The sequence below is a fragment of the Durio zibethinus genome, chromosome 21 (genome assembly GCF_047325235.1).
Source record: "Durio zibethinus cultivar Kanyao isolate XHJ-2024 chromosome 21, ASM4732523v1, whole genome shotgun sequence".
Classification (NCBI taxonomy): domain Eukaryota; kingdom Viridiplantae; phylum Streptophyta; class Magnoliopsida; order Malvales; family Malvaceae; genus Durio; species Durio zibethinus.
Genome location: NC_143182.1, coordinates 4,696,495 through 4,714,583, shown reverse-complemented (window position 1 = coordinate 4,714,583; position 18,089 = coordinate 4,696,495). Strand labels below are relative to the sequence as shown.

General features: G+C 34.1%; 2 protein-coding genes and 1 non-coding gene across 4 annotated transcripts in view; all 3 read right to left on the bottom strand.

Moving 5' to 3' along the window:
• The window catches only part of LOC111306404 (uncharacterized), a 21,299-nt gene extending 16,880 nt beyond the window's left edge, over positions 1 to 4,419 (bottom strand). Inside the window, 7 exon segments of the mRNA XM_089749843.1 lie at positions 790 to 884; positions 1,177 to 1,283; positions 1,363 to 1,440; positions 1,561 to 1,670; positions 2,856 to 3,088; positions 3,381 to 3,536; positions 4,067 to 4,419. Of these exon segments, the coding sequence (XP_089605969.1) occupies positions 790 to 884; positions 1,177 to 1,283; positions 1,363 to 1,440; positions 1,561 to 1,670; positions 2,856 to 3,088; positions 3,381 to 3,536; positions 4,067 to 4,419 (1,132 nt within the window).
• PRL (Minichromosome maintenance (MCM2/3/5) family protein) lies at positions 4,313 to 17,946 on the bottom strand. 2 transcript variants are annotated; one of them, XR_016331047.1, is made up of 16 exons: positions 17,154 to 17,946; positions 17,000 to 17,067; positions 16,793 to 16,852; positions 16,455 to 16,678; positions 15,684 to 15,861; positions 15,325 to 15,447; positions 15,146 to 15,235; positions 14,856 to 14,998; positions 14,483 to 14,660; positions 14,133 to 14,324; positions 13,649 to 13,821; positions 13,256 to 13,459; positions 12,675 to 12,840; positions 7,929 to 8,150; positions 7,097 to 7,272; positions 4,313 to 4,437 (listed from the first exon to the last, which is right to left on the bottom strand). XR_016331047.1 is itself a non-coding variant. In XM_022902160.2 (15 exons), exons 1-15 carry the CDS (start codon positions 17,182 to 17,184, stop codon positions 7,168 to 7,170), a joined length of 2,157 nt encoding a protein of 718 aa, XP_022757895.2. In that variant the 5' UTR covers positions 17,185 to 17,946; the 3' UTR covers positions 6,778 to 7,167. The 2 variants fall into 2 exon arrangements, 1 of the variants encoding a protein (XP_022757895.2); XM_022902160.2 differs by lacking the exon at positions 4,313 to 4,437 and having other exon boundaries at positions 6,778 to 7,272.
• TRNAH-GUG (transfer RNA histidin (anticodon GUG)) lies at positions 17,471 to 17,542 on the bottom strand. Its single transcript has one exon. It is a non-coding gene; the product is annotated as a tRNA-His (tRNA).
• Positions 17,947 to 18,089: the final 143 nt, after the last annotated feature.

The following is an 18,089-nucleotide window of genomic DNA, read 5'->3' as shown; positions in this document are numbered from 1 at the left end:
ATTTCCCAGAAATTTCCAGAAAATTTTTTCGCCAAATTTTTCTAAAAAAATTTTTCTCACTGCCAGAACACTCCTAAACTTTTCCTTAGCTCTCTAAACACCCCTATTCTCTCAATCAGTAGCTTTTGCTTCTGTTTTCTGTGTGTTCTTGACTGTTCCAGGGGGGTCCCTTTTATAGGGATTGATCAGGAGTTTCTGATCAATCCCAATTCCTCTTTGGACGGGAATTCAGTCTTTGAATCCAATTGGACTCTTCTGATTGAATTCCCCTTCAGAGTGGGAGTCTTCAACTTTGAATCCTAGCCCTCCAAAATAAAAATTAAAATAAAATTTAAAAAAAAAAAAATCTAGATAATTGGAAAGATAAATCAAAAGATAAAAAATTTTCAAATAATATCTGAAAATCAGAAAAAATCAGAACAGATAATTAAAAAAAAAAAAAAAAAAAAAAGATAAGAATAATAATATAATAATAATAAATATATAACTATATACATATAAATCTATTCTAATGAAAAAAAAATAAAAAAAAATATATATATATACATATATTAATACATAATAATAAATAATAAAATACACAAGAGAGAGAAAAAAAAAAATAAAAAATAAAAATAAAAAATAAAAAATACGGGTAAAAATTCAATTGGGCCTTGCCCATTTGGGCCAGGCCCAAATGATCTGGGTCAGGCCCAATTGATCCGGGTCAAGCCCAATTGATCCGGGCCCGGACCTGATTGGGTGTCTACAACAACCATTAACAAAACAATCAAGAAGCGGTTCTCCAACCAGTAGCAGCTTCAGAAGGCTTGGGCAGGTATATGCATGGGCTATAATGTGAATATCTGGCATCCCAGATTCGGCAAGTCCCATCATCAGATGACCTACAAATGTTAACAGAGCAAATAACAAAATCAATTATCAGCTCAAGTGCCATAAATTTACAATTTGCTGCCTTGCAGTCAAGTAATGATAGAATAAACTCTCAACATCAAAGCCACTAGATTGAAAGCTTTCAGAGAAAGCTTCTTAGAATTAGAAGAAGACCTAATAAGTAAATGCTTACACATGAAACAAACATAAATTAAACCTAAATGAAAGACACTAGTATCATAGTAGATCAACTGACTGAGAGAGGCTACAACAGGAAACTGCAACTGCAGAAATGTGGCTCACGATAAAAGCTGGAAAGCAAAGGCAGGTCTGGGACTAAATGCAATGGCAGTTACAGCTCCAGTATGCCCTTGTAAAACTGAAACTGACAACCCATCTGGCAAGCGCCACTGTAGATCACAAAGAACGATTTAGTTACCCAAGAGTAGAAAGAGGAGCATCTACTAAAGCAATGTAAAGCATTCTTACAACTCGAATCACAAAATCATTTGATGCAGATGCCACCAAAATATTGTTTGAACTAACAGCCAGGTCCGTTATGTCACCCTATGTTGCAGGTAACAAGAAAATTACTTTAGCTAATATAGAGAAAGAAATAAAATATTACAGGCTACGCTGAACTAATGATCAGGAATGTCATACATCAAATAGACAATGTGAACTCACTTCATGTCCACGGCAGCTGGCCAAGCAAAATGCAGTTTCCATAGACCAAATTTTGACAAGGCGATCATCTGAACCGGTAATAACATATCTCCCGGAGCAATCAAATATGGCTATAAGACACAAAAAATATTTGTTCATATCCGTTATCTATTGACACTTGAGCAGTTGTGCAAATTATGCACATGATCTCTACTGCACTTAATATAGATTTTTATAAGGAGAATAGGAGGAGAAATGGAGTGACATTATTCCTTTTTTCTGGTTAGAAGAAAGGGTTGCTGTAAGCCTTTTCAATTATCTTAATAATAAAACCATATATTTAATTTACTATTTGATCCTTTGATGTTTTGATAATACAGATCTTCCAAATGGTGAACTAGGGTGTAAAAGTACATGGAGAAATTGACATGGCTTACAAAGAGTTTTTTCATAAAATAAAGTCACAAAATAATTATATAGGGGCCAAAATGGCAATATAAAGTAGGCGAAGTGGCAACCATAAACGAAAGATGATACTCAGCGAAATTGAGAGAACAACCAAAAAAACTGCAAGAACAATTTCATTGGTAATCGACAGCCATGTTATTACTCACACTGACACAACTCAAAGAGGCACTAGGTTATAAAAGAATGAAAACTATTCAACAAAATTTGAATTCAACTACTAAATTATTTCCCCTAGGTATTTAAAATACCTAAACCCTAATAAAACAAAGAAGACTAAATATAATCTTTAAAACCCTAAACTTTGAAAATAATATACCAAATATAATGTTTAAAACCCTACACTTCGAAAAAAAAAAAAAAGTAAAACCTATTAATATATAAAGTAGCCTAACTAACTTAAGTCTATATAAAATCACAATTAAACTCATTAAATATAACAAAATTACAAAATATAATCTTTAGTTCAAGCATCTCCTTTCCACGCTGCATCAACCTCTCACTACATCTTTCTCATGTTCCAATCAGCAACATCAGTAAAAGAAAAAAAATGAATGGGTGGATGCTACCAAAAAAATAAAGAAGAAAAGTAAATTCCAAAATTTGAGATAGACAATTTGAAGACAAAAAAATTGGTTAAACAGCTTTCATTTGCATCATATTTCGTCATTGTTTAAGAAAAGAACTCTTATGCATTACCAGATTATCAGGAAATTGACTACAACAACATTTTTACTAATGCTGTCAAACTCCAAAGGTTTCTTTAGATGCTAACAATACCGTAGAAGGAACATCTACAGGAATAAAATCCCCAAAAAGCAGATCCTAACTGTAAGTTCAGTTGATCATACCACAATAGACAGCATTATGATGTCCCCTCAACTTCTTTATATTCTGCATCTTTTGCACCATGGTAGATGGTTTAACAATAGCATAGCATGCAGAGCGAACAGAGGGAGCTCGGTGGTGCTTCCCAAAACCTCCCCCAATTTCTCTTATACTTAGCCCCCGAACTTGATCAGCTTGCATATGAGGCCAACGCAGATAGGCAGGTATAGGCTTCCCCTGCCTGTTTTTCACACTCCTTTCACAGAAAGGTAAAAGTTGACAAATAAGAAGACATACTATGCAAACATCTAAGGACATAACTCAAGGAACAGAAACACATTGATAAAGCGTTACTTTGATCATCCTTCCTCCATCCCAACATAACCATCCCATTAAATGTTCTTAACATATTTCCATAACCAAAATGCAAATACCAGATACATTAACCTACAATTCTCGTCTGCAGAATACAATGCAATGAAAATGTTATCAGAGAAAGGGGGAAGGGGGGTCAACAGACAGCATAAAATAAATTACTATAAAAGTACCACATACAATTCAAAAGTGAAAAGGAACCAGATCCCAACAGTGTAGGGACGTCAGCAGCATTTGGAGCACAGGGATCTCCTACATCTTTGCTGCACAGTGTACACAGCAGTTGCTTCAGAAGCTTTTCCAAGTGATCCTTCTCAATGTGAGGATACCTGAAAGTTATACAAGGCAGAGCTTAGTGAATTGGATGTGGAATCAACACCAAACAATAAATGAGAATATAAAAAGAAAATAAATAAAAGAAAGATTGTCTCAGAGCAAGCTAATCTATCCCAGTAGGTTTTAAATAAGATGTGGAGTTAAATATAGCACTTGCCACCATTGATTTGTTACTCTTAGTTTGACTTTTGGCGATTCATTATGTAATCAATCAAAGGCCAAGCACTCACGTCTAATATCTTTCAAATACAGTTGATTCACTCAAGGAAAGGCTATTTATAGAGCTCATCAAAAGGAAGAAACATAACAACCAAATAATGAGCAAGTTTGTTTTAAAGGGAAAAAAGGTGGAGCTAAGTGCTGTAAAAAATGTGACTAATAGCATTATGGAATAGGAGGTAAGCTATCATGAAATCAAATGTATGTGGTATAAAGTTTTCCAATAAACAGAACTACAAAGTTCAAAACTCTTGTTTAACATTGATGATTAATGCCAAATATATATGGTAAGAAGCATGTATACCTCTCCACTAAGTTGTTATAACTTAAAGGAAAGGAGATGCCATCATCATCATTGTTCCCATTATGTGCATCAGTTCTTGAAAACCAAGCATGATATCTTCTAGGTAAAAGCTGATGTTCCAAAAGTTCATTTGATAACTGTTCAAAAGATCTCTGGCAAGGGCCGGCTGACAGAAATTGCATTATCAAGAAGTAAATTTCTCTAAGGTCTATATCTACATTAGTCTTAGCAGCATGATCTGTAACCCTCCTTTGTTGCTCAACCAGAGCCTTCTCCAGCATTGTAATCGAGACTTTCAAAGGTGCCTGGCAAAGAGAAGATGCACCAGCAGAAGATGAACACTTGCAGTCCATAATTCGGTGCAATCCAACCTGAGGTATCCAAAAAAAAAAAAAAGACAGATATGCAAAAGTAAGCTCGTAATGGTGATGTATTAATTGCATGCATTAGGAATCATCGAAAAAAAAAAAAAAAAGCCTAAAAGACATATCAAAGTTGTTTCAACGCCAGAAGACAGAGGCAGCTAATAACTCAATTCTAGGACAAATTATGGCCTAATTTTCAGGAAATTTATTCTCATAAAAGTTGTCATAGCGTGAGGAATCTATAACGGATAAAAATTAATACCTAAGTTTCAAGGCTATCGGATGAAAATAAAAAAAAAAAAATTAAAAGAAAACCCTAATTACAAGTAGAATCCTTGGAGGTTTAAAAAATTATAATTAAAAAAAGAAAAGGAAACTTCAACTTCGATTTAAGCCTTCAACTTGTTAGAAAAAAAAGGCCCAAACTTCAACATTCTAGCAGAAAAGGGAACAGCAAATAAATATTGGCTTGTATCTAAGGAAGTAAGCATCAAATTGGAAGGTATTAACACTCAGAAACGCTACAAAATATAAATTAAAGGGTGCAAGATTTAATCGAAAAGCGACATGCAAAAAAAAGCAGCCGGGGAGAATCTAAACGTAATTCATTGACAAAGTAGAAGACGAAAGAAGATCTCATTACCTTGATTAGAGTCGTTTTAGATAACAAACATCGAGCGCGAACTTTCCTTTACTTCCCAGCACTAATTTTTGAGAGCTTTGTTTAGTTATAAATAAAATTGAACGAAGATTTTTAAGGGACAAAAAAAAAAAAGTGGAAAATCGTGGAAAGATAACGAGGATCGAGAAATCGCCAAAAAGTTACATTATTAAAATTTTGCGTTTTACTGCTACTACCACCACTACTACTACTACTACTACTACTTGTTTTCTGATAAAGTTAGGATTCCAGGAATGAATTAAATGAACGGAAATGGAGGGATATTGAAAAGAAGAAAAAAGCTTTTTTGGAGAAAAATATTTTAGGACAAACACTGCTTGACGCTGTGCGATTAATTAGTATGCTAAGAAAAATAATATAGTAATAATTAATTAATTTAAAATATATATAAAGTACAAAGAGACATATTTGTTTATTATATTTTTTAAATTTATTTGTTATTTTAAATTATTTTTAATTTAATAATTAAAAAAAATTAATATCGTAATCGATGAACAATTTTATTAGCTTTTAACTTTAAATATTTTAACTTATCAAAAAAATTTTAATATTTTAATTCAATTCATATATTGATATTAATAAGATTTAAAAATAAAGATGTATTCTTAATAATTTTAACTATTTAATTTTTGTTAACGATTTCATTTTGATTATAATGAGAAGTGGTATAGTCAGTTTTATTAATTATATATTTACTTTTTTACTTTTTATTATTTTTTAATATTTTAATTCTTAAATTTAATATTATATGTTTATATTTAAATACTGTTTTTATTTTAACTGTTCAACAAAATATTATATATTGATAATAATAGTTTTCTTTGCAGGTTATATGTTTCTTAAGTAAATAAAAAATAATAATGTTGGTCGAGTTATAAGTTTTTTTGTTTTTTTTTTTTAGAATGGCTAAATTATAAGTTGTATAATGACAGAAATTGAAGACACAATATTTAAATTATGAGTATTGTTCTTTTTAATATATTTATATAATTTTACATATAGAAGTGAATTGAGTGAAATGATGAAATTCTTTAATAATAGTCATTGCATGGATATTTAACTTGATAGTCTTTCAAAAAAAAAAGAAAAATCTGCTAAAATATTTTACAAAATCAATTTTTGTCATAAAGTTGAAAAAAAAATGTCATTTTCAAATTATTTTTAATTAATGTGCTAGTACTCAGTAACGTAATACAAGTGATTTGGGCACTTCGAGTTTTGATAAGAGAGCGCCCTATCTAATATTGAAAGACAAGAAAGCCCCTACGTTCGAGACGGTCTTTGACTTGTTCTTTACAAGGGCTGAACCTGAAATAGTGAAATGTTTTTGCAAGTAATAGGGATAGAATTGACATTTCATATACGTAATAGGAAATTGTTTGAGTCAAAGTGGATTATGGAATCACGGGATCCGCCTCCCTTCCATTTGGCATTTCAAAAGAAGATTCCGGTTGACAATGGACAATAATGCCAACTAATTACAATTAAAACCTATACTAACATGATCACATCACATATTAGCTTTAAATATCCGTCAAATGTCCGAAATTACTTTTTCGTTTCGAAAATGTAAAAATATCTTTGCAGATATCCATACTACAAAGTAGAAAGGCAGAGAAGTTTATGTCAGCAAAGCTTAGTCCCGTAATTTTCAACACCCAGTTAGCCTCGTCCTAAAGAATTTCATTGTTTCATTCGTTCACCACCATCACAATTCACAATCCATATAACCATGTTAGACATCAGAAAAGAATTTAAAAGTTCAGACAACGTTTTTATCATGGTTAGTTAAAAGAAAAGTAATTCCGCCCACAACACACTCACTTTCCGATCTCATGTTTCAAATGAGGTACACACTCTAGCACAACTAGCATCAAAGTCTGCAATGCTGACTACCTAAACAATAAAAGGTACAGTGGACTACTATATATGTTAAATCCAACAACTTAAAAAAGGGATGTGATTACAAGCTTTCCCACTCACCTTTCCTTCGGGTGCTGACAGATGCAGCTTGCTCTGTGTTTAAGGTTGCTTCCAATTGATTAATATAAACTTCAGGCATCAATAAAACGAATATCAAAGGTGTGAGGATGTATTTGCCACACGTTTAGGGCTGCATATTCCTCTAAACATTCCTTCAACTGAGCTTCGCTATATCCCTGTTAAAACAAAAATCTTGTGCGGTAAGAAACTTTTCGTAACCTTGACAACCAAATATTAATATTTCGGTCTTGGATGGAATAAGTATTAAATTGCCAAAACATAACTCATCCAAATATAAGCACTAAGAATAAACAACTAACCTCTGAGGTCTAGCTTCTAAGACCACCAAGCATTAAATTTACAGCTATCGGTGCTAAAAACAGAAAAATAATACACCTATACCCTCCAAAAAATGTCAAATAATCTTAATACTATTACTTAGTGGTTGGTTGAATCTCTTGTAAGGGCATATGGTGTAACAAACACAATAAAAACCCATCGGTTATTGCCAAAAACCGCACTCAGGGTTTTAGGTTTGCACATCAACTATATCCTGCTTGTAATAATCAAATATTACATTTTATCATGGTTGCCAGGTTATTCCCATCAAATTGCAGTTCCACCGAAATCCTAGAATATCAGTAATGGTACATTTGTTTCTAGAGATCAAAAGTCAAACAGCAACCACAAGACTTCATGTTAAGGTACTCCATGCTATAATATTGTCCTTGCCTTGCAAGGTGACTGGCTTTCACTGTTAGATAGAAATTTCACTTTCTCAAATAATAAGCAACAATAACTCAAATTCAACTCTCTTATATTGAGAACAAACCTTTCTAGAAATCCAATTCAGTGCATGGGCATAGCTCACGTCCATCTTGTTAGCCCTTGCAGCTTCATCTCGTAAGATTGAATATATATCAGATATGGCATCCAAACCAGATTTCTGGCGATCATCAGAATACAGGGAGAATTTTGACATTTGCATCAGCCTAAGAGCCTCATCCACATCACTCTGGGCCACGGTTTCAGAGAAGCGAAGCCTTGCTAGTGCCTGTGAGAAAATTATATCAATTTCATGTCAATTTACAATTCAGATAAGAGAAAACTGCTCCACCCAAGAGCAGATGTTTTTGCACAAGAAATTCTAAGTGCCAATCTAAATGACAATTCCATTGTAAAACAATATATATTGTGGAAATCTAATCTTCATTGTTACTTAATTAGTTAACTTTATCTATTTTAGTTAAGTTTTTTATTTTTAGAATAAGCAGTGATTTGGGTAAGTACACCAAATCTATTAGATATTTTTCTTATTATGCATAGAGAGTAAATTTCTCCTTTGATTAGTTGTTTTAATGCATAAGAATCTTGAGTTTTAAGGCTGAGAATATTTAATTTTTAGCCTATGTATTTTCACACAATTCTAGTATTGAAATAAAAAATATATATATAGAAGAATAAAATAGTTTTATTCTAGAGATTTCTTCATTGTATCAAGCACGATCTAAACGTTTGAAAATTTTCACTCGGAGTCTAGCATGGCCAACCGAAAAGAGAGCCCAACGTCAAAGGTTACCTCTCTAACCTTAGAGCTAGCGTTATTAGAATAGATTTTTTAGCACAAAAAGGTAATTTTCTAAGTGCTTTAAGTGTAAAACTAGAGAAACAAAATTCATGGATTGTGGATTCAAGGTAACGCTAGCTCTAGGGCTACCTCTCTAAACCTAGAGCTAGCGTTATTAGAATAGATTTTTTAGCACAAAAAGGTAATTTTTTAAGTGCCTTAAGTGTAAAACTAGAGAAATAAAATTCATGGATTGTCGATTCAAGAGTTTCAAATCATATTACTGGGGATGCATCTATATTCAGTAAATACAATTCATGTCGATTCAAGAGTTTCAAATCATATTACTGGGGATGCATCTATATTCAATAAATACAATTCATGTCATGAAAACTTCATAGTTCAAACTACCGATGAAGTGGTCGGTACAGATTCTATTACTTTTAAAGAGATAACACTTGATTTTGTTTTGTTTGTCTCAAATCTAAGTTGCAATCTACTGTTTATAAGCAAACTTATAAGAGACCTCAAGTGTGTTACTAAATTTCTTTCAAATATGTGTGAATTTCAAGATTTGGGTTTGAGGAAGATGATGGTAATGCTAAGATGTGTGCGAGACTCTATATCCTAAAAGATAATAATTTTGAAAAACAATATCAAAAGACCTCTTGTGTGACTTCATCCTTCAGTAATAATAAAGATAATACTATCATGTTGTTACATTATCGGTTAAGTCATCCAAACTTTTTGTACCTCAAAAAATTGTTTCCCTCTTTATTCAATAAAATTCCTAATAACTTTCAATGTGAAGTTTGCCAACTATCCAAATATACCCATACCACATATCTTAATCAGCCTTACAAGTCATTCCATCCTTTTTCGATAATACATAGTGACATTTGAAGTCTCTCCAGAGTAAATAACATTACAAGTTCTAGATGGTTTGTCACATTTATTGATGATCACCCCAAGGTTACTTGGGTATTTCTTATGAACGAAAAATCGGAAGTGGGCCAACTATTCCAAAACTTCAACAATATTATCCAAACTCAATTCAAAACCAAAATCCAAGTATTAAGAACCGACAATGGGAGAGAATACTACAATTCAATCTTTGGATCATATCTAATGAAGCATGGTATAATTCATCAAAGCTCATGCGTCGATACTCCTCAACAGAATGGTGTTGCTGAAAGAAAGAATCAACATTTGTTGGAAGTTGCAAGATCCTTCATGATGGCTGACAATGTACCTAAGCATTTTTGGGATGAGGTTGTTCTTACCACTACATATCTTATAAACAGAATGCCTTCTCAAGTCCTAAAATTTCAAAGCCCTTGTCAATCCCTTCTCGATTCCTATCCTCACATTCGAATCATCTCGTCTATTCCTGTTAAAGTGATTGGATGCATTGCATTTGTTCTTACCAGCCAACAAAACCAAAGCAAATTAGATCCCAAATCCATCAAATGCATATTTCTCGAATATTCTTTGAATAAAAAAAGATACAAGTGTTACTCACCAGTAACAAAGAAATTCTACCATTCCATGAATGTTACCTTTTTTGAAAATCAACCTTACTTTCCCAAACATACCATTCAAGGGGATAATCCAATCACAACTGAACCCCTGAACACTTCTCCAACTCCCTTTCAAATCCAAAACATCCAACTAGATCCTTCTAGACGAAGTCCACACAAGGGAAAACAAACAAAGAATTGATTGTCTATTCAAGAAAACATAAAACTCAAAAAGATCTAGGAGAATGTATACCTTCAAAGCAAAGCCAAGAAACTGAACCGATTCTAGAGATACTTGAAACCAATACATGTAACACTTTTACTAAATCTGATTCAATTGAATCTTTTGATGATCTTGATCAACCGATTGCTCTAAGGAAAGGTGTGAGATCATGTACTCAACACCCAATCTATAGTGTGGTTTCTAATAAAGGTTTATCACCCAAGTTATCAGGCTTTTGTTACCACACTAAACAATATGCAAATTGCCAATAATATTCATGAAGCACTCATGCAACCAAAATGGAATATGGCTGTTTTGAAAGAAATTAGAACCCTAGAAAAGAACAAAACATGGGAGATTTCAGAATTACCCAAAGGGAAAAATCTAATTGGGTGCAAATGAATTTTTACTGTCAAGTACAATGCAGATGGAAATATTAACAAATTCAAAGCTCGCCTTGTTGCAAAAGAATTTACTCAATCTTATGGTGTTGACTATGAGGAGACATTTGCTTTGATTGCTAAACTTAATTCAATCCGGGTGTTATTATCATTGGCAGCAAATCTAGATTGGCCACTCCACCAACTAAATGTCAAAAATGCATTTTTTAATGGTGACTTAGAAGAAGAAGTTTACATGAAAATCCCTCCAGGATTCAAAAACCAAGACAATTCTGGCAAGATATGTAAACTTCAAAAGTATTATTTATATAGTCTCAAACAATCCCCACGTGCATGGTTTGATAGACTAACAAAAGTGGTAAAGAAGTATGGTTTTTCACAATGCCAAACCGATTACATCATGTTTATCAAATATTCACTTGAAGGAAAAATAGCCACTCTTATTGTCTATGTGGATGACATTATTTTTACTGGAGACTGTGAAAGAAATAGCAACCTTAAGAACCTTTTAGCCAAAGAATTAGAAATCAAAGATTTGGGACACCTCAAATATTTTTTTGGCATGGAGGTAGCTTGCTCAAGGAATGGCATCTCTGTTTCACAGTGTAAGTATGTTTTAGATTTATTAAAGGAAACTAGAATGCTTAGATGCAAACTTGCTAACACCCTTATAGACACAATGAATAAAGTACGAATAGAAGAAGAAAGTCCACCAATAGATAAGAGTAGATACCAAATACTTGTTGGGAAACTCATCTACCTCTCTCATACAAGACTAGATATCGATTTTTCAGTTAGCATGGTAAGCAAATTCATGAACAACCCAACGGAGGAACAATTGAAGGCTGTGTATCGAATCTTACAGTTCCTAAAGAAGAGTCTTGGCGAAGGATTATTTTTTAAGAAGACATCACGCCAAAATGTTGAAATTTACACTGATACTGATTGGGCTGGATCTGTTACTGACCGAAGATTAACTATTGGTTATTGTACCTATGTGTGGGGAAATTTGGTTACTTAGCGAAGCAAGAAGCAATCTGTGGTGGCTAGAAGTAGAGCAAAAGCTGTGTTTAGAGCTATGTCTCATGGCATATGTGAGGAAATTTGGCTAAAAAGGTTGCTAAGGGAGTTAAAGGTCTCTGCAGAAGAATCCACGAGGATATTCTGCGACAACAAAGCTGCCATAAGTATAGCAAAGAATCCTGTTCGTCATGATAGGACTAAACATATGGAGATTGATCGTCAATTCATCAAAGAGAAGATAGAGGAAGGAATTGTTAGATAAGTTTATATTCCCACATGCCTCCAAACTGCAAACATACTAAATATCTCTCTCGAAACAACTTAAAAAATTTGAAGTCCAAGCTGCTTGTGATTGACATCTACCACCTAGCTTGAGGGGGAGTGTGGGAATCTAATATTCATTATTACTTGATTAGTTAAGTCTCTTACTTTTAGAGTAAGGAGTAATTTGGATAAGTACACCAAATTCATTAGATATTTTCTTATTATGTGTAAAAAGTAAATTTCTCCTTTGATTAGCTGTTTTAATGCATGAAAATCTTGGGTATTAAGGCTAAAAATATTCAATCTTTAGCCTATATATTTCATGCAATTCTAGTATTGTAATAAAATATATATATATAGAAGAATAAAATAGTTTTATTCTAGAGATTTCACTGTCAATAATAAATCTGAGGGCATTGTGTGGCACCTAAATTTCAGATCCAGACATCCCAAATCCTTTCTGCCCTTCTTTTTGCCCAACCCGAAGAAAATTCACCCTCTTCATCCCATTTAAGCAGATCAAGAAATAGGACGGTATTATCAATTTTCAACAAAAAAGAAGTAAAGCATCAGGACTTACTGCTGATATCCGAAGAATGCTGAGTAGAGTCCTCACAGTAGTATACGAATGAGGTGTATTTGATTTAGCTTCTTCTTGTCGAATGCTGCAATATGCTGTAGCAATATACTCTTCCAGCTCCTTTGGAACATAAGGGGATAATCTTCTTGCAGCAGAAATATATGCACTACAAACCAAAAACAATATCTAGAGTAATCAAGGCCTCTATGAAGATCCTGACAAACATAGTGGCGGAACTAAAAGAAAATCAACAAATTTAAGATATCAATACATGTAGCTACAGAAGACGAGTAAAACAAAAGGGAATAGGTATCTACACAACACACAAGACACTATCAACTAATGTAACAGATCAGTTTTTTCAAATTCAGAAAGAAGGAAAGAGAAACAAGATATGCAGACAGAATTTTCATAGCTTTTACCAGCTTACATGACCTTGCAACCAATTTTATCATGTTCATAAAAATTAAAAACTATGTCAGAAAACTGACTTGCTTACATAAAGTTATTCTTTAATCAGCTTGGAAGAGTCATCGATAAAGTTCACAAGTTTCCCATAAAAAAACAATTACGGTCCTTACCGAAGAACGGATGGTTCAAGTGGAGTGAACCCAAGAGCAGGAGATTCTTTATTCTGGTGCACATAAACAACATGCCTTGCCATCTCAAGGTCACTATCCATATCGGCTCGATCTAGGATCAACCACAGAAGATCAAATCTTGACAGCAGGGCTGGAGGGAGATTGATGTTTTCAGCTGGTGTTCTGCGTAGGTCATATCTTCCCCTTCAAAATGGGTTATATGACCCAAGTTAATAAATTTGACTTTGCGTACAGATCAAATACTCTCACAAAGAAGGAATTCTCTTCCTTTCTCTTCCCCCACTTATGTCCCTTTCAATTTGAGAAAGGAAGTTTCCAAAAATAATATGATGTCACATAGAAACAACTTTGAATGACCTGGAGCATTCTTACCAGGCTGGATTAGCAGCAGCAAGAATTGCAGTTCTTGCATTCAGAGATGTGGTGATCCCTGCCTTTGCAATACTGACTGTCTGCTGCTCCATAACTTCATGTATTGCTGTACGATCAGATTCATCCATCTTGTCAAACTCATCAATAGCGCATATACCCATATCCGCTAACACCTGAAACAGGGTCAAGATGTCTCTATTGAACCATAGGAACCTTGGAAATAATAATTAGGTGAAAGGAATCATATTTGAGATGAGATATTCTAAATGCAACTGTAAAACATAAACCAACTCAAAATTATAACCATTAACAGAACAAGGCATAATATGTAACATGGGTGATACAGAAGAAAGGTTGGCATGATGTATATGGTTCTCACTGTAAACAGTTACAGTTGCCACACTCTTCTGTGCCATCTTATACTCGTATAACAAGTCCACTTAAAGACAATAAATTATAGTATAAAGAAAATAACATAACTCACCAAGGCTCCCCCTTCCAAGACCATCTCATTTGTGACAGGATCTTTTTGCACAGCTGCAGTTAAACCAACTCCACTGCTTCCTCTGCCAGTGGTATAGACTCCCCTGGGTGCTACATTTATGATGTGCTTAAGAAGCTGACTTTTGGCAACACCAGGATCACCCATCAAACAAATATGTAAATCTCCTCTGATCTGCAATGTAGCCCTATTGCTCAAAGGCATAACTTGAAAGATAACAATAAAAAGATTTGACCAATCTTTGTAGTGAACCATATTACTATTGATAGATGATAAGCAGAAAAATGACTGCCAACCAATGTAATACAAGAAAATATAGGATGACATATTACCTTCATCCCATCCTTTAGCTTCCGGTGTGGAGCACCCACAAGAAGAAGAAGCAAAGCTTTTTTAACATCTTCATGTCCATAAATTTCAGGTGCTAAAGACCGTGCCAACTTGTTATATATATCACCATCCTCAGCTAATCGTGTAATTTGCTCTTCTTCATCTCCCCTAAGCTCATACCTGCAGTAGAGCCCAATTGAGTATAAGTACATCCACATTCATATTGTTTAGCTCATAATTTGTTTAAGTATATAGAAATTCAAGATCTCCATTTCAGATCCCTTCTTGCAAGCTCACATACTGACATTAGAAAGCATAAAGATGGATACTTAACCACAATTGCCTTCTGGTGATGAGATTAGGACAGTAGCTTACTCTTCATATTTTTTCTTGAAATGAGTGACAGACATGGCTTCCAAATATGTATCTGCAACTAATCCAGCACGCATTGCCCTAAATCCAGTGTACGGAATAGGAAGAAAGATCCCTGATAATTCAACAACATCACCTGGAGCAACCTGATTGATGAAAGGTAGAATATAAATGCATTGTTAGCACATGGAGTTACATTTCATTATGAACAGGAGCAATGTCTACACTAAGAAATTTTATGAAATTAATTTTTTAGGCATTTCAGCTACACTGATATCAACATGAACACCAACCTTTCTTGTCATTTCCCCCCTAAAATGAACTGTCATTGACCGTGGAATGTGGCCTTTTGGAACATGCTCTGCCAACTCTTGAATCTTGGCCTGGAAAATTTTATCTTAAACATTATAAACAATGCAGAATGACTTCTTGATATCATTGTTATCTTAATAAAATCATGTTAAACCAGAACCTCTTGGAACTTCAAAAACTTGGATGCTCTAAGTTGAAGGATAAGGTTCCCCTTTGTCCTGTTCACTGAACATCGCTTTGATGGGCACTCAAACAAGGGCATGAATACTCGAGCAGTTACATCCTGTTTGGCACATGAATGGAAAGAGAAAAAATAAAGGTTAATATAAAGGAGAAGAGGCCAATTGAATTTTAAGATCCCTTAAAAATCAATTAAAAAGATAACTATGGCGTATGATATATGGCATAATGGAGTTCTGTTTTCAGATAACTATTCAACTATCAAAATTTAACAAATATTGTATTAAACCAAAGAGAATATTCAAAATTTAGACAGCAAACTTGACAAGAGTTAGGTACCTGGTAAATTTCATAGCCACATTCTTCACATGTGTAAACAGCTACCTGCATCAGAGGCTTAACATCTGAACAACGGGTCACAATTCCAGATATTCTTACAAGCTGGCCAATATATGAAGCCTTCACCTCCCTAATGGTAAACGGCCTCCCCTTTGAAGGTGCTCTGATATAAACTTCACTGAATCAAAAATAAGTGAGCATCAGCCATTGCAATTATATGTATCATGAACAGAGTAGATGTTCCCACAATTTAAACATAGAAAATAAATAATAGAGATTCTAGACAATATACCTCGTACAGATATCTTAAGATTATATTATACCAGCATTAAAAGAAGCTCTTCTAACACATTTATCCACAAATAAAAACCTGCAAATTGTAAACCTGACTACGAAACAATAAACTATAATTAATATAAGATAGCCTCTAAAGCTAGATTGCACATTATTCGAGGACTTCCATTTTTAAAGGGAACTGGCAGCTACCACTTGCCACAACAAACTTTTGCATTTACTTGGTAAGAAAACAGAAAGGTGAGTGGAAAACTCCTTCCACTCCAATGGTTTAGTCATATAAACTCCTTCATATACCTCAATTCTATGGTTCATTTCCCACACTATAAGGATAATTTGATTAAAAAAAAAAAAAAAACTTACACAAATACTAAAATAACAACATAAACTCAGAAATTATTTATTATTTTCCAAAAGGGATAATTTACAACAGGTTAAGTGCATCAAGAGTGAAAGGGTTTTCTTCTTGAAGCTTACAAATAACGTTTAATCTCAGGAGGCATCTTCTGATGTGGATCAGACCCATCTGCATTATTGGTTCCGTCCTCAGCTCTCTGTGTCATCAATATATCATGATCATCATCATGAAAGGCTTCAGTGGGCTCTGGCAAAAGCTCGTCGATTGCACATGCGAAAATGCCAATGTACCTTCGAGTGTTCTCAGTAACCCGCCTCAGAAATTCCTCGTCCAAGTCTTTGTACTGTGAAGCGAATGAACTAAATTAAGGGCTTTAAAGCAAAGCAAAAAGCTCCTAATAAAAAATATAAAAAACGTAACCTAGAATAAATTAAGAGGAAAATAGGAAGAATCTTACGTTAAATAGGTCCTCAAGATCGATCTGCACGGCTCTAATTTTATGATTTGCGACTTCTTGCTGAAATAGAGAAAAGGTTAAGAGTTAGAAACTTAGGCAAGAGAAAAAAAAAATACTTACAATTGTCTGATTTTTTTGGAAGAAGAAAAATAGAGATCTAGGGTTTCCAACTGTTGAGGATAACGGGAAAGAAAGAGGGAGACTCACAAGGATGTTCATGTATTTGGCCTCGCCATTTGCGTCTGCGAAGTTTGAGAGGAATTCTTTGGCGAGAACTGTTAAGAAATAAAAAATAAAAACAAAAATCGGAGAAATGATGAATGCGGCAGCAACAACACGAGGGATAGGTGGAGGAGAGTACCTTTGTCTGCGTTAAAATTGAGGTCCTTCATGGTTCAACTTCACTGAATGTATGTGTGTGAGAGAGAGAAGAAAGCTGTGAGGATGAAAATGGGAATTAGGGTAAGAGAGAACAATGAGATTTGGCGGCAAAAGATGAGAAAGGAAGGAGGGTTTTGGCGGGAAATAGTTGCTCCAATTTGATTCAGTGTAGCCAGCTTAAATTGTAACGTAGTGCGGGGACGGTGATGTGCGCTCCTGATGGATGTTGTAGAAAAAGTATGAAGTTTCTGTAGGCGTTGATCTTATTGCAGCCGTAGAGGAAAAAAAAAGGCTTATTGTGGCTGCTGGGATTCGAGCCCAGGTCTCTACGGCCACAACGTAGAATTCTAACCACTAAACTACAGCCACAACTGCTGGTGCAAGACGGTTTACTAAATTTTGAAAGTAAAAGGAAAAAAAAAGGTAATAAAAACAAGCTACCACATTTTCCTAAAACCAACGAATTGAAATCTAAAACATTATCAGTTTAATCTCAATGAAGGAGTTTTTTCTTTTTCTTCTCTTCTAGGAGTAACGTGTTAAGTAAGCTTAAAATCTTCTTCCATGTGTTGGTTTGCTATCTATCATTTGGAAAATCATAAGATGCTAACAGTAAAACTAAAGCTAGCAAATTACATCGGGCTTCAGCGTTTTGATCCTGATCAATCATTTATATCAACTACTATAAAAATATTATGATTGTTTTTATTTTATCCCTGCAATATCAAGAATCTTTAAACCTACTCAAGCTTAGCATGCAAATTATTAGCGCTATTATCACACCATAAATCTGTAGTCTCTAATAAGGGAAGACAGAAAAGAGAAACAAAAGGAATTGAAAGAACCAGAACATTCACGTGGATGGGATGATTTTAATGTATGACATAACCATGAGCTGCAAGGCACACTTACATGG